Below are 16,606 nucleotides of genomic sequence, written 5' to 3'. Positions count from 1 at the left end.
ACAATGAAACCTATGCAGCTAACTCAAGTGCTAAAGTATTTCCCATTTACAGGATACTGCTTTACAAAGCCCGAACTGATCTTCATGTTGGAACAAGGAGAAGATCCATGGTTATTAGAGAAAGAATTTATAAACAGAAGTTCCCCAGGTGAGTTATTGAATACTGGCAGAAGGCATCCAAGAAAATTAGATCCGAAGTGATCAGCTAGATAGAAGTGAGCACTCTCACTATTTGAAATTTTAGAAGTAATAAATCTAATAAAATGTGAGAAGGGGACAACTAAAACAAAGGAATGGAATGTAAGCATGTTGATATTCTCATCTTTAAAAGATGGGAGCTAAGTATACCCTTTGAAACTGAAAAATTAAGTAATGGATGCATATTTAACAGTAAAAAGACAAAAACTAAGAAAACTTAACAAAAAACTGAAACTGGGAGTAACAGATCCGAAGAGAGAAATAAATTAATTTTATCATTATATAATAAATTACTAGACAATCTAAATTAATAGATGTTTAAGAAATTATATAGTATAGTTAGAAAGGATAAAGACTAGAGCAAAAGGCAACCTTCCTAATTGTTAAAAGTTATTTACATTTGATAGACCAAAGAAAACAGACCTGTTACTAGAGAAGTTTCTTATAAGTACTGTATCAGGGTCCTCAGGATCATCATCAGGTTTATTAATTCACCTGGAGGGCTCAGCACATAGGCATACTCATAACTAAGATTTATACCATGAAATCATACAGAGCAAAATCAGTAAAGAGAACAAGCGTATGGGGCAAAGTCAGTAGAAAACCAGTTATGACAACTCGTGTGAAATATCTACCTGGAAAGTTCATTTGCAGTGAGGTACCCAGAGTTTTTACTGTAGGCACCCATGTATCAAAATTCTAGGCTTTCAGATAGAAGCTAATTATTCAGCATAAATATATTGTTTGTACAGTTTAAGCACATTGAGCCCCTCTTAACAATTCTGGGAATCTTGGCAACCATCTTGAAATCTGAGTTCCCAAATGCTAGGTAAGGGCTCATCTTGTAAGCAGGCCTTTCTAAGGGTAACAGTCTAGGCCTGCTGTGTTAAAAATTTTCACCACAAAAGCTGTGCAAACACACAACATAAAACAGAGGAAGACAAACATATCTGACATATCAACTCTCAATGTAAATGCATTGCTGCTGCTACTGCTGCTAAGTCACTTCAGTTGTGTCTGACTCTGTGCGACCCCATAGACGGCAGCCCACCGGGCTCCCCCATCCCTGGAATTCTCCAGGCAAGAACACTGGAGTGGGTTGCCATTTCCTTCTCCAATGCATGAAAGTGAAAAGTGAAAGTGAAATCGCTTAGTCGTGTCCGACCCTCAGCAACCCCATGGACTGTAGCCTTCCAGGCCCCTCCATCCATGGGATTTGCCAGGCAAGATACTGGAGTGGGGTGTCATTGCCTTCTCCATAAATGCATTAAATATACCTATTAAGAGAAAAGGCTATCATATTGTATCAAAGAGATTGTTCTTTTTTTTTGCAAAGAGATTGCTCTTGCTTAGTCACTAAGGCATGTCTGACTCTTTCACGGCCCCATGGACTATAGCCCTCCAGGCTCCTCTGTCCATGGGATTTCCCAAGCAAAAATACTGGAGTCGGTTGCCATTTCATTCTCCAAGGGATCTTCCCAACCTACGGATCGAATCCGTGTCTCCTGTTTGGCAGGCAGATTCTTTACCACTGAACCACTAGGGAAGCCCATCAAATAGTACATCTACAAAATAGGAAGTTTGAAAATGCAGTCATGAATTATTAAGCCAGTAAACATAAAAGCAACTCAGTGTTTATTTATTTCAAAGTTCAGGTCAAAATAGATGGAAAAAACGACATTTTGATGATGCTAAAGAAGATAATTTTTAAAGGATACAGAAGAGTTCAAAATATTAGTACACCAAATAAATTGTCATCAAGATTCATAAAACAAAAAACTGCAAGAGTTATAAGGAGAAACAGGAACTCATTAGATGTAGTCAGCCTTAATATCCCTCTCTAATTTTGTTTCACAGCCTGTGGACTCTAGAATGTGTGTGTGTGTTAGTTGCTCAGTTGTGTCCGACTCTTTGCAACCCCATAGACTGCACCCCACCAGGCCCCTCCGTCCATGGGATTCTCCAGGCAAGAACACTGGAGTGGGTTGCCATTTCCTTCTCCAAAAGGAACTATAGAAAGAAAGAAAGTGAAGTCGCTCAGTTGTGTCCGACTCTTTCCGACCCCGTGGACTGTAGCCTACCAGGCTCCTCCATCCATGGAATTTTCCAGGCAAGAGTACTAGAGTGGGTTGCCATTTCCTTCTCCAGGACTCTAGAATAGTGCTTGGCAAACTGTGGCCCACATGCCAAATCCTGCCTACTGATTGTTTTGGCAAAGAAACATTTATTGGAACACAGCAATATCCATTTGTTTATGTATTCAAGCTACAAGGCAGACTTGAATAGCTACAATAGAGACTGAATAACAGGTAAAGCCTAAATCATTAACTCTGTGGCCTTTCACAAAACAAGTTTACCAACCTCTTATCTAGAAATATAAATAGCATATTTTATAAAGATGAATCTAATATGTTCTGAAAACAAAGCTATGCAAACACAGTACATAACTATTCCTAAAGAATAAACTTCCTTTTAGATTACCTTAGATCATTGATAAAATGTAAAGGTGGCACCAGGTGGCACTAACGGTAAAGAACCAGCCTGCCAATGCAGGATGCATAAGAGAGGTAGTTTCAATCCCTAGGTGGGTAAGATCCCGTAGAGGAGGGCATGACAACCCATTCCAGTATTCTTGCCTAGAGAATCCCATGGACGTGGGAGCTTGGTGGGCTACAGTCCATAGGGTCACAAAGAGTAGGACATGTAGTAACTTAGCAAAGTTATTTTAGGCAAATTCTACAAAGTAAAGACATTGTTATAAAACACTATAAATTGCAGACAATATGAGAAAATTTTAAATTCTTCTATCTTAAAATTAATAATGAATATATATATATGTATATATCTTTTAAAACCTATTCTTCAAAGTTAAAATTGTACAATATGCAGAAATTTTTTTTTAATGAAAAGCATGATTATTAGACCTTTTGAGCTGTAGATGAAGCAATGCTTAGAGGACACTATTTTCACCTCATATACTTATTTTTAAAAGCAATAAAGTTTTAAAAGAAAACTAAGCAAGCTAAAAGATGCAATAAAGATAAAACATTACAGTTAGAAGTCATTATAATTATAAAGCCAAAAGGTGGTTCTTGGAATAAAGCAAATAAAATAGCTAACCTCAGCTAGAAAAGGGGCAGAAAGTACTATTACTCATTTTAAATTTGGGGGGCTCAGATTCCTACTTCTATCATATAATCTCAGAATATTTTAGTCTATACGTGATCTCTTACTTTTGTAAACTCTTAACCCATGTGATGGATGTGTCTAAAGAAAATGAGATTCTGTGCCAGATAGCATACAGTTACCGAGAGTTCCTTTCCTCACCTGGATTACAGTCTCCCAAGAAGAATGGTCTCTGTTTGACTCTTCCTGCCTGGGCACTTGTCACATAATAAATATTATTTAATAATATTGTAGGCTGATTCCAAAGTCAGGTGGAGAGAGGTATTTCATACTGATTGACTCAGAGAACACTTTCCATGAATGTAAATATGCAAATTTTGTCACTTTTGAATCATCAGGTATGGGTTGTTATTGCACCTGAGCCCTTATATGTGAAAGAACTCTAGGTAAATTTTAGACATGGAGCTTTTTATGTACCTCTAAATTTATATTATAGAGGGATACAAAGAATATTACAGTGAAGGTTTTATTTTGGAAAAGTGAGCAAAGCTTCATAAAGCATATCTAGGGGCTATAGATTAAAAGGTGAACTATTATTTTAGGTACAACCAAGAAAGAGAAAATGCTTCTCATTTAACTATGGATTTTTCTTCAATTTTAAGATGCCTCTTGATTTTGGTGATGGGTATTTACTATAAAGTCACAGCTATGGGTGCTTTTATCCCTTTATAAAGTGAGTGATATACAGGTAGTAGCTTCTTTCAGGTTTTAAAATAAATGTTGCTTAAATTTGTGAGAAGGATGTTACAAACTTTGTTTTTTGTTGTTAAGATTTGGGAAAATTGTGTGCCCTGCCTGAAGGATACCTAGGTTCTCAATAGTTCTAAGGCTAGAATGGAGGATAATTTAGAGAAAGAATGTGAGTATGAAGTTATTGTTGGAAATGAACCACTTAATGAAGACTGATACTCTTATCAAAAATTAGAGCAGAAAAGAATGTGTACTAGACAGGAGACCTGGGTTCGATCCCTGGGTCAGAAAGATCCCCTGGAGGAGGAAATGGCAACCCACTCGAGTATTCTTGCCTGGGAAATTCCATGGACAGAGGAGCCTGGTGGGCTATAGTCCATGGGCTTGCAAAAAAATCAAACACAACTGAGTATGCATACATGCTCATGCTAAGAGGATTGATAGCAAGAACACATAATGATCATATAGTTAGTGTAAAACTTTCTTTTTCTGAATTACATCACTTTAATCTTTCATCTGTTGGTACCTAAGGTAGTATAGCCAAAGCCTTCAAATATTTTTAGCATGGGCATGACATTTTTGCATGGAGTGTGGGTAACAAGAGGACAATAGCAGTCAAATATGCACAGGAAATTTGTGGTAAGTAAATATAGAAAAGGATACTTATAAGATTTCTAGGGCCAACTTGAAACACAATCCTTAAGATCTTACAGTGACTATAAACTAGATATGTGGAAAATAGATGAAAATTAAGGATTGGACAGGAGCAAAACTGATCTGGGGGACATAAGTGAACAAATTGAAAAAAAGGAAAGTAAAGATTTGATGATTAAGAGGGATTCACTACTGAACAACCCTGATATAATACCAAGGCACTAGAACCAGGAAAGAAGGGTAACTCCAACATAAGCAGAAAAATTATTTTAACTCTCATCAGTTTTCTCACTTCCACCTATACATTTATGTTTCTGATTCTTTCTTTCAACGTAAGAAAGTTGGTGCCATGATTTTTGTTTGTTTGTTTGCCATACCATGTAGCTTGCAGAATCTTGGTTCCCAGACCAGTGTGGAGCTCCAGTTGGAAACATACAGACTAGTGGTTTTCTTATCATTGTACTCTATGTTTCACTCTGAATATAGTCACTGGTGTACTTCCCTAATGCAAACTCTATCTCAGTAAAGCCACTAAAAGCAATTCTCCATTGATACTTTTTGTTATCTACTTAGAGCAAAATCCTTGTTGAATTCATTCCAGTCTTTGTTTTCTCTGTTCCCAGGATTCAGCTCTCTTAAATATATTCTCCTTTCTTAATTGTTGCTTTCCTTTATATCCTCTTCTTTTTCCAGTTTTGAAAATTATGGTTTAAGTTACCAAAGATATGTGTAATTTCATTTCTAGATTGCTCTCTTTTTCTACTAGAAAAAGTTTTTAACAACAAAAGAAGAGAGAATATAAACTTGAAATTATTTTATTTTGGGGAAACTGAGCCAGACATCAAGGAATCAAACACATAATGGGGTATAGGTATATAAATCTCATTTCATAAGTGTGTTAAATATCAAAATATTTTTAATTTTCTCATTTTTTAGAAGAAACCGAACCAGATGAACTCTTAGAGGAGAGCCTAGAAAACCAAGGCAAACGTTTGAGGCAAGGTTTATTCATCAACAAATCATTGACCGTGGAGCAAGAAATATCAGGAAAACCATGTACTCTGGACATAAACATTTTTCCTGCAGAAACAATGCCCTGTAAATTTGACACTACAGGGTCTACTTACTTGCTTCTTAGCTCACTGGCCCCACACTGTCAATATTCAAAAAAGAAGACTTGTGCGCCTAATGTATGTGAGAACTGGCTCTTCAGTATTAAGGATGGCAGAACTAATACTGGAGAGAATTCTTTTGTTTATAGTAAAAATGTGAAAACCTTTGGATATAAAGTTATCCAGCATCCGACAATTCAGACTTTGCCACAAGCCTTTGAATATAATGAAAGTAGAAAAGATTTTCTTGAAAAGACTGCCCTTGTTATGTCTAAGAGTACCCACCCAAAAATGAAACCTTATAAATTCAATAAATTTGGGGAAAACCAACATGAGAAATCAACCTTGATAGTTTCTCAGAGCAGTCATCCAAAGGAGAAGAGTCTCTATGAGTTTAATAAATATGAATGTACTAAAAATGGAAATAATTTTAGTAGGATCACTCAAAAAACTGACATAGAAGGGAAATCTTTCAGCCAAAAATTACACATTAAAGAACAGGAAAAATTTTATATAGGGGTGAAATCCTTTGAAAATGGAAAGAATTTCAGCCATAATTCAACCCTCCCAGTGCATCAGAGAATTCACACAAGAGAACAATCCTCTGACTATGGCACATGTACAGAAACATTGGGTTACCAGTCAACTTGCAATGTGCATAAGAAAACTCAAATAATATTGAAACCCTATGAGTGTAATGAATGTGGAAAATCCTGCGCTAAAACTTCATGCCTGATTCAGCCTCAGAAAAGTCACATGGAGGAGAAACCCTTTGAATGTCATCAATGTGGGAAAGCTTTCAGTGAGAAGTCACGTCTAAGAAAACATGAGAGAACTCACACAGGAGAGAAACCCTATAAATGTGACGGATGTGAGAAAGCTTTCAGTGCAAAGTCGGGACTAAGAATACATCAGAGAACTCACACAGGAGAGAAACCTTATGAATGTAATGAATGTGGGAAATCTTTCAACTATAAATCAATCCTCATAGTACATCAAAGAACTCACACAGGGGAGAGACCCTTTGAATGTAATGAATGTGGAAAATCTTTCAGCCATATGTCAGGCCTAAGAAATCATCGGAGAACTCACACAGGTGAAAGACCATATAAATGTGATGAATGTGGGAAGGCTTTCAAACTGAAGTCAGGCCTAAGGAAACATCATAGAACTCATACAGGGGAGAAGCCCTATAAATGTAATCAATGTGAGAAAGCATTTGGTCAGAAATCACAACTCAGAGGACATCATAGAATTCACACAGGGGAAAAACCCTATACATGTAATTATTGTGGGGAATCATTTAGCCAGAAGTCAAACCTTAGAGTACATCACCGAACTCACACTGGGGAAAAACCCTATAAATGTGATGAGTGTGGAAAAACTTTCAGGCAGAAATCAAATCTTAGAGGACATCAGAGAACTCACACTGGGGAGAAACCCTATGAATGTAACGAATGTGCCAAATCTTTCAGTGAGAAGTCAGTCCTAAGAAAACATCAGAGAACTCATACAGGAGAGAAACCCTATAACTGTAATCACTGTGGTGAAGCTTTCAGCCAGAAATCAAACCTCAGAGTACATCAGAGAACTCACACTGGAGAGAAACCCTACAAATGTGATAAATGTGGAAAAACTTTCAGTCAAAAATCAAGCCTTAGAGAACATCAGAAAGCCCATACAGAGAAATAAAAATATAAATAAAATGAAGATGGAAAAACTCTGAGCTGAAAATAAAGCCTCACAATACAAAATACATATGAGGGAATGCCTATGAATATAATAAAAACTTGGAAGTTCTTATGCAAGATACTAGTTTCACTCAACATCAGAAAACTTAACATGAGCAAATTTCTTGGAATATATTTTATATGGACAGTTTCATCTTGAGTGTAGTCCTCATTGTAGATCAGAGAATTCAATCCAGTAAAGAAACTAAAATAATACAAGAAATACTCTAGGCATTCAATCCTTAGAAAACTCACACTGCAGAAGAACTCTGGGAATGTAATGAATATGTCAAAACTTTGTCCCAGCAAATCAAAATTCATTCATCATCAGAGAAATCAAACAGTGAGAAAATTGGGAATGGAGTAAATGTGAGAACGGTTAGTCAAACACCAGTTTTTTTCAATAAGCAGAAAATAACATAAAGGGTAGAGACCTTACAGTATATTAAAACAGACAAGAAAACAAAGTAATGGATGTGAGGAATCCTTCTACTATGTTCAGCCTCAATTTGACTCACATAAGGGTAATAACTATATGACATATAATGACATATGTCATATGGTACATGACTTAATGATATATTCATTGTTCACCAATAACCATTTCCTCTTTTTCTAATGCCACACCTAGCTTAAATTTCTCAACCACTGTCATCCAACTTGAAATCATATCTTTAACCTCTGGATAGTGAAATGTAGGGGTCAGTGACAAGTCTTACTAAATACATCCCTCAAATTCTTAATGTTTTCTCCTGTCCCTTGTCAGAATGCAGTGGATGTTAACCCCAGCAAAACCAAGGGGCTTATGCACAGAAGATGAAAGAGTACAAAATAGAAACAGGGCCAAAGAATAAATATTGAATGGAATTTTCTCCTGCATGTACACAGACTTTTTGCTATGAGGAAATAGACTTGTTCTTTGCTGAGCTTCTGCAGGTTCGAGTATACTTAATACTGACATATACTCATCAAACCTATGAATATGATTTCTGTGGACATGTGAACTCAGTGTAGTATATCAGAAATATCACACAGGAAAAGCCCCTGGCAAATTCTGAATGACCATAGCTTTTGTCCATAACTCTGCCTCGTCAGTCAGGTGAATATGAGGGGAAGATATCTAATATTACTGCATATACAGGTAATCCATTACCCAAAAAATGAGATCTCATTGAATATCTGATAATTGAGCTGTGAATGTGTCAAAGCTTTTAATGAGTCATCAAAGTTTAATATCACTCAGAGTTTGTTATGAGGGAAAAATTTATCAGTTTGAGAAAGTGAATAATAGCCTTTATGTTAATCAAAACTGTTGTTTCTTGTGTGATATTAAGACATTTAATGAACTATAACAGTATTGGTTCATGGACATTTATTAGAATAAGAAGATTTTTTAAAATAAGAAATAAATGGTATAAGCTACACAGTGTTGACTATATATGAATATTTTCTGAATTTTTTGTTGTCTACATCAGTTTGTATGTGCATGCCACTTAAATGTTTGTTTTGTATGTATCCTAGAATTCTACAGCATTGTAATAGAATTATGTACCCCTTATTTAGTAACTGTTCTGATCCGCTATGTATATTAATACATCGTCTACATGTATAGTAATAACAAATAAACCTTTCACAGGAAGTATCTGAAAATTCAAAATCCAATACCACATTTCTTTTCACTTGTTGCCTCCTGACATGTGCATATAGGAAAGGCCATTTTTACTAAGCTGTCTTTTTTCAACAAAGACAAACCCTGTTTTCTGTGTACTTTTGTATTATCTCAGGGTCACTAATAGAAATATTGTGTTGAAGCCTACACACATACAAATTCATGTAAGTGTGTTTGTATCCTGCCTTTCTTCAATGTCACTGAATCCTTCCTCAGTCATATCAAGTATACTGATAATCCATCCCTTAAAAGGCATTCTTCATTTGTTGTGTTTTTTATTTCCAGCATTTAAATTTTACTATAATTTCTCTCTCTTCTGAACTAACCTATCTGATCTTGCATGTTATTTAACTTTTTTTACAGTCATTTTATATGGTGTGTGGCATTCTCTGTCTCAGTTAAACAGCTGCGTGAGTTCTTGTTTCTCCCTGCAGCTACCTAGTGTCCAGACTTTGGACTCATTTTTTGCCCCATAATCTCAGATATGTGATGTAGTCAAAAAAAGTTTTTAATGGAAACTCTTCCCAGCTATCTTCTTATTTAAGAATAGGAACAATGCTTTTTCCTGCTCTCTAATGATCTGTAATGTAACTGAAAGTTGTTAGTTGATTTTTGACATATGTTCCTGGGTAATTTGATATGGAAATGATGTTAAAATAATTGGATATTCATATATTTCAAATGCACCTTGATATTTATACAATAATTAAAGTTTTATTCAAAATAAATTATAAATCTAAACAAAATAGCTAACAGCATAAAATTTCTGTTGGGAAACATAGAAACTGCTCTGAAGCATGGAGAGATTTTTAAGATGTAATACAAAGAATTGTGTGAGACATAAAAGCAAAAAAGATAAGCTGGAGTTTATTAAAATTTAAAGTGTTTGCTTTTTAAGATTTTATTTTGAAAACAAAAAAAAAATCACACATTGGGAGAAAATGTCTCTAATAGATATATCTGTCAAAGTACTGAAATTCACAATACGCTGTGTTCATAATACAATAATTCCAGGCCAGAATACTGGAGTGGGTAGCCATTCCCTTCTCCAAGAGATCTTCCCAACCCAGGGATCAAACCTAGGTCTACCAGATTGCAGGTGGATTGTTTATCATCTGAGTCCACCAAGGAAGCCCAATAATACAAACAACTCAGTTTAAATTGGAAAAAAAGGATAAGATTAAAACAAGTATTTCACAGCAGAAGATATATAGATAGCCAGTAAGTACTAGAAAAGATTTTAAAGCTTTAATCATCAGGAAAGTGTAAATTAAAACTATAATGCTATAATGTGATAGCATTAAAAATCCATTTGATAGTTCCTTGTAAAAGTAATGCTACCTTATCTAAAACCAACCATTACAGTTCTAGGTGTTTACCCCCAGCAAATACCCCCAGCAAAACTTAAATTATTGTAAAAAATAAAATAATTTTTTAAAAAGAATTGTATTAAAATGTTCATTGAATCTTTATTTATACTATCCCCAAGTTAGAAAGAACCAAAATGTCCATCGGCAGATAAATGTATAGTCAGTGATGTTGCCTAACAATGGAATACCACTCAGTAGTGAAAATGAAGAACCTATTAATATTACACTAATACATGTAACAACATTAATAATAAGATCAGGCTGAGCAAAGGAAGCCAGGCACAAGAAAATAGAGCTGTATGATTCTATTTATGCAAAATTCTAGGAAAGATGTCTAGAGGGATAGGAAGCAACCCCTTGGTTGCCCTGGTGTGGGGTAAAGATTAATTTGGTAGGGGAACAGGGAATGTTTTAATATGACAGAAAGTTCTATGCAGATTGTGATGGTATTTACAAAGGTATATAAATTTTCAAAACTCATCAGAAGGTATCAAAAATGCATGTTCATATTAGTCGCTTAATCGTGTCCAACTGTTTGGACTGTAGCCTGCCAGACTCCTCTGTCCATGGAATTCTTCAGGGAGGAATACTGGAGGGGGTTGCCATACTCTCCTCCAGGGGATCTTCTTGACTCAGAGATCAAACCTCGGTGTCCAGCATTGCAGGCAAATTGTTTACCATCTGAGCCACATATTTATATAAATTATACATCAATATATTTGATTCTAAAGATTATAAAAGTGAATTTTGGATGTCCAGCATATTCTGGGACTCTGACTCTGAATTCGTCACATGGTTCACTGGCTTTACTACTTGTATATTTATTCTCTTCTCCCTCCCATGTGGCTGTGTGACCTTGGGCAAGGCAGTTCTCCTTTATATCCCTCAGTTTCCTCATTTGTGAGGGGTGCATAATGATGGTAATTACCTACAATGCTTCTTGAGGGCATTTTCTGAGTTAATCTATGTCAGTTATTTTAAACAGTGCCTGGCACAGAGTAAATGAGCAATACGTAATAACTAACCATTATCTTTTTAATTGTGGTGCTGGAGAAGACTCTTGAGAGTTCCTTGGACAGCAAAGAGATCAGACCAGTCGCTCAAAGGAAATCAACCTTGAATATTCATTGGAAGGACTGATGCTGGGAAAGATTGAGGGCAAGAGGAGAAGAGGGTGACAGAGGATGAGATGGTTGGATGGCATCATCAACTCAGTGGACAGGAGTTTGAGTGAACTCTGGGGGACAGTGAAGGACAGGGAAGTCTGGTGTGCTGCAGTCCATGGGACAGAAAAGAGTCAGACTTGACTTAGCAACTGAACAACAACAAACCATTACCTATTTTACTACTACTATTAAAAACAGAGCTTAAAGCAAGATTTTAGCTGATAATAATAAAAAATACATTAAGCCTAAAGGAGATTCAGCCTTGATATAGGTGGGAGTTCCTCATGTTTTTGAGCCATTACTTTTTATCTGATGATACAATTCCTGAAATTTTGGAAGCTTCACACCTGTGCACTGGCCTATGTACCTCAACCAAAAATGTTTTCTAAGTGTCCAGGAAATTTCTTTTCCACAAAAGCAGGAAAATCACCACCTGTGACTATCTATCCCCTTCCCCCCAGATCTTCTCTCTGATAGAAGTCTGAACTAAACTGGAATATTGTCACTTGGGTTCTCTGTTACAAGTTCTTGCATCCAGGGTAGGAGTTACACAGCAGATGTGTAACTGTTCTAGACAGAAGTCACACTTTAAGATAGTACTAGCAACACACACACACATATCCTCTAATGGTCACTACTGCCCTGAGTCCTGTTTCCCTGCTATACTGAAGGTGATTCCATTAATGCCTTTTAACACAGGAATTGCATCTTGAGTTCTGTTGTATACAGGAGTCACTTCATGGTGACCTCTCTGACAAAAGAAGATTTAGAGATCAGCAGGTGATTTGGCCCTCATCATGGGCAAAAGGCATGAAACTTTTCGTTCTTTACCAGAGCTTATGTCAGAACCTTAAAAAGGCACCATTTCAAGAAGTAGATAGCCTCCTGCCAGGTTACAGAGTTTTGGGGGGGCATGACTTGGGCCAGAGTTTGAGAACTCATCTTCAAGGTCAGTGGAGAATTTTGAGAAGGACCTTGAGATAAGATTGAGCTCGATGAGACAAATTTGGAGAGTAGAGTGACATATACACACTACCATGTATAAAACAGTTGGCTGGTGGCAACCTGCTGTATAGCACAGCAAACTCTTCTTGGTGCTCTGTGATGACCTAGAGGGATGGGATGGGGAGGCGGGAGGGAGGTTCCCAAGGGAGGGGATGTATGTCACTTGGGTTGACATACAAAGCTGATCGACTTTGTTGTACATTAGAAATTAACAACATTGTAAAGCAACATACTCCAATAAAAAAGAAAATTTAATAGGAAAAAAATATTTAACTCAATTCTCAGAGGCCCCTCCATATTCCTAAGGGAAACTTGCAGTCATCAGTGGTGCCGGCATGACTATATCTGTAAATTTTTCAGCAGTAGGTGAGATGAAATCAAATGGAGTGATGAGACAAAGTGGTTTTTTACTTGATAGTATAACATTTTCATGTCAAAATTATTGGAACAGCACAGAAACAAACAGTAGTCACAAGATACAGGAAAATAAGTATAGAAAATTATAGTGAAAAGATGCAATCATATTTAAGCATGCAACAGAAGCCACTAAGTTGCTATCAATTGTGAAACTTTATTCCCTGAACTAATGCTTTATATCCACATATTTTAAATGGAAGTGAGGGTTTCGGGCCTTTATTTTTCAATTTACAGCATATGTTTTGGTGATTTATCCATGGAAAAAGCAAAACCCAATGTCTAATCTCTGCAGGAGGCTGAGCCAATGTCTTATCCTGAGTCTACAAGCCAAGTGTTTGTCCCATGGAAGCTGAAGGTGACCCTTCTGGCACAGGTAGCACAGAGGCTGATGTCTCCAAACAGGCAAACCAGGTAGACTTCAGGGGCCTCCTGTAAAGCCCTACTAGTACCACACTGGAAATACAAGCCAGGCTACGAAGTTTGAGCAACTTCCCAGATCAAAATCTGTAATGGCTGTTGAGGATCAGAAGCCTCTGGGATTTCTAATTCTGCCTGATTTCACAGAGAATAATCCAGGGTAGGTAACAACACGATGCTGAGGCAGGGGTGGTGGCACTGTCTTGCCACTGGTGCCAGGGGTTTTCAGGATCCTGGGGATCATGACAGGTGTTTTTGCTGGTCTGCTTACTGTACGCTTCAGGCTGTCAAGCAATGTTTCCTTACATCGGCCTTTTCTGTGTAATCTTTAAGAGCAAACAGTAGCTTCTGTGCATGAAAAAGTACATGACAGCTGCTGACACGTACAATACTTAGCTCTGAACAACATCTGGGGAAGGCAGTGACAACCCACTCCAGTACTCTTGCCTGTGAAATACCATGGACGGAAGAGCCTGGTAGGGTCTTTTTGGGATACAATGAAAACACTGCTTAAGGGGGAGTTTATAGCTAAATAATATGAAAAGATTGGAAAACTTCACTGAAGAGGCTAAGTCATGGGGTCACAAAGAGTCTGACATGACTGAGCGACTTCACTTTCACTTTTTACTTTTATGCACTGGAGAAGGAAATGGCAACCTACTCCAGTATTCTTGCTTGGAGAATCCCAGGGATTGGGGAGCCTGGTGGGCTGCCGTCTATGGGGCCGCACAGAGTCAAACACAACTGACGCAACTTAGCAGCAGCAGCAGCAGCAGCTGAACAACATCTAAGTGTGGACTTCTTTAAGCTTGGGGACATTACACCTACTTATCAATAATAAAGGTTTATCAAAGGAAGGAGTACATGAATGATGTTTCTAACCAATACACTGATAATTTGTTTTTATATTATTAATATATTTTTCTTGGGAAAAAAATGAATACAGTTTTTAAAATAACTCTGGCTTCGCCTCTTTAGTGAAGTTTTCCAATCTTTTCATATTATTTAGCTATAAACTCCCCCCCTTAGCAGTGTTTTCATTGTATCCCATGATTTTGGTAACTATCCTATTGTGATTGTAGAAGAGATTTTGTATGATATCTGTCTTTTTAAATCTGCTGAGGCTTACTTTGTGGCCTAACATATAATCTCTTCTGGAAAATATCCCATTGGGCTTTGGATACAGTGTTCTGTATATGTCAGATCTAGGTGGTTAATTGTGTTGTTCAAGTTCTCTATCTCCTTATGTATCTTCTGTCTGGTTGTACTGTTCATTAGTGAGGTACTTAAGTCTCCCTGGGAGAAATATCAATAACCTCAGATATGCAGATGACACCACCCTTATGGCAGAAAGTGAAGAAGAACTAAAGAGCCTCTTGATGAAAGTGAAAGAGGAGAGTAAAAATGTTGGCTTAAAGCTCAACATTCAGAAAACGAAAATCATGGCATCTGGTCCCATCACTTCATGGCAAATAAATGGGGAAACAGTAAACAGTGTCAGACTTTATTTTTCTGGGCTCCAAAATCACTGCAGATGGTGATTACAGACATGAAATTAAAAGATGCTTACCCCTTGGAAGAAAAGTTATGACCAACCTAGACTGCATATTAAAAAGCAGAGACATTACTTTGTCAACAAAGGTCCATCTAGTCCAGGCTACGGTTTTTCCGGTAGTCATGTATGGATGTGAGAGTTGGACTATAAAAAAAGCTGAGTGCAGAAGAGCTGATGCTTTTGAACTGTGGTGTTGGAGAAGACTCTTGAGAGTCCCTTGGACTGCAGGGAGATCCCACCAGTCCATCCTAAAGGAGCTCAGTCCTGAGTGTTCGTTGGAAGGACTGATGTTGAAGCTGAAACTCTAATACTTTGGCCACCTGATGGGAAGAGCTGACTCATTTGAAAAGCCCCTGATGCTGGGAAAGATTGAGGGCAGGAGGAGAAGGAGACGACAGAGGGTGAGATAGCTGGATAGCATCACTGACTCAATGGACATGAGTTTGGGTAAACTCCAGGAGTTGGTGATGGACAGGGAGGCCTGGCGTGCTGCAGTTCATGGGGTTGCAAAGAGCTGGACATGACTGAGCAATGGAACTGAACTGAAAGTCTCCCTATTATTACAGAAATGTTTGTTTCCCCCTTCAATTGTGTTTTTAAAGGCTACTTACCTCCCAGGGTATTTATGGCTTTCTTAATTCCCTTAACATATGGGATTGCTTTAGAATGCCCTACTTCTTAAATGTCTGGCTCCCAAAAATGAAAAAAAGAAAAATTAAGAGAGAAAAAGAAGTGCTGGACTTATACATCCTCTCGAAGTTGCTTCAGCCAGATAAAGAGGGGCTTGCAAGAATGGCAGCCTGCTTCTGTGTCCACACATCTGTCATCAGAAGCAGTAGTCAGCAGTAAAAGAAGATTTCCAATATTTGGGGGTCATTCTCCTTACTGCTCACCCTGTTTGCACAAGCTACATGAAAACTGCTTCAGGAACATGTTCATGGTTGTCTGCACAAGGTTTTAAGGTGTGTGAGATGAGTAACTGCTATGGTGCTAAAAGCTGAAATTGACTAAAATCAACTTCAATTTATAGGACCAACCCTTCTCCAGGAATAGCAAATCTTCAATAGACTCCAAAATAGTTACATCAGACAGATTCTGCCAGCATAATTCTTGTCTGGATAGGGAGACAGTTTCCTGGTCCTTCCTTACCCCACCATCTTCCCTCTAGCTCTACCTCCTTTTCATATATTTAAATTTACAATGGTTAATTATTTATTTAAGGGACAATGTTATGTTTTGTTTCTATAACAGCGTTTTTCACCATATAAATTCTGTTGCTTATTTCTGAATGTTCTCCAGTTTGTGGCTTGGAAGTTCTCAGAGCTTAAGTCAATATCCTCAATCACTGGTTAGCCAAGTATATTGTTTCTAAGAAGCTAAATGGTTTGGTCAGATTTGATGTATGATTTATGTTTTATTTTATCTACAAGATTATTC

The 16,606-nt window shown here is 37.3% G+C and overlaps 1 protein-coding gene across 1 annotated transcript in view; it reads left to right on the top strand.

Moving 5' to 3' along the window:
* Positions 1–7,532, top strand: part of LOC128052090 (zinc finger protein 782-like) — a 71,248-nt gene extending 63,716 nt beyond the window's left edge. Inside the window, exons 4-5 of the mRNA XM_052644545.1 lie at positions 53–148; positions 5,665–7,532. Coding sequence (XP_052500505.1) covers positions 53–148; positions 5,665–7,532 — 1,964 coding nt within the window. The remainder of the gene's footprint in view (positions 1–52; positions 149–5,664) is intronic.
* The last annotated feature ends 9,074 nt before the right edge of the window (positions 7,533–16,606 follow it).

This window comes from Budorcas taxicolor, chromosome 8 (assembly GCF_023091745.1).
Source record: "Budorcas taxicolor isolate Tak-1 chromosome 8, Takin1.1, whole genome shotgun sequence".
Classification (NCBI taxonomy): Eukaryota; Metazoa; Chordata; class Mammalia; order Artiodactyla; family Bovidae; genus Budorcas; species Budorcas taxicolor.
Note: the sequence above shows the minus strand (reverse complement) of the source record. Positions and strands in the feature narration are given on the sequence as shown.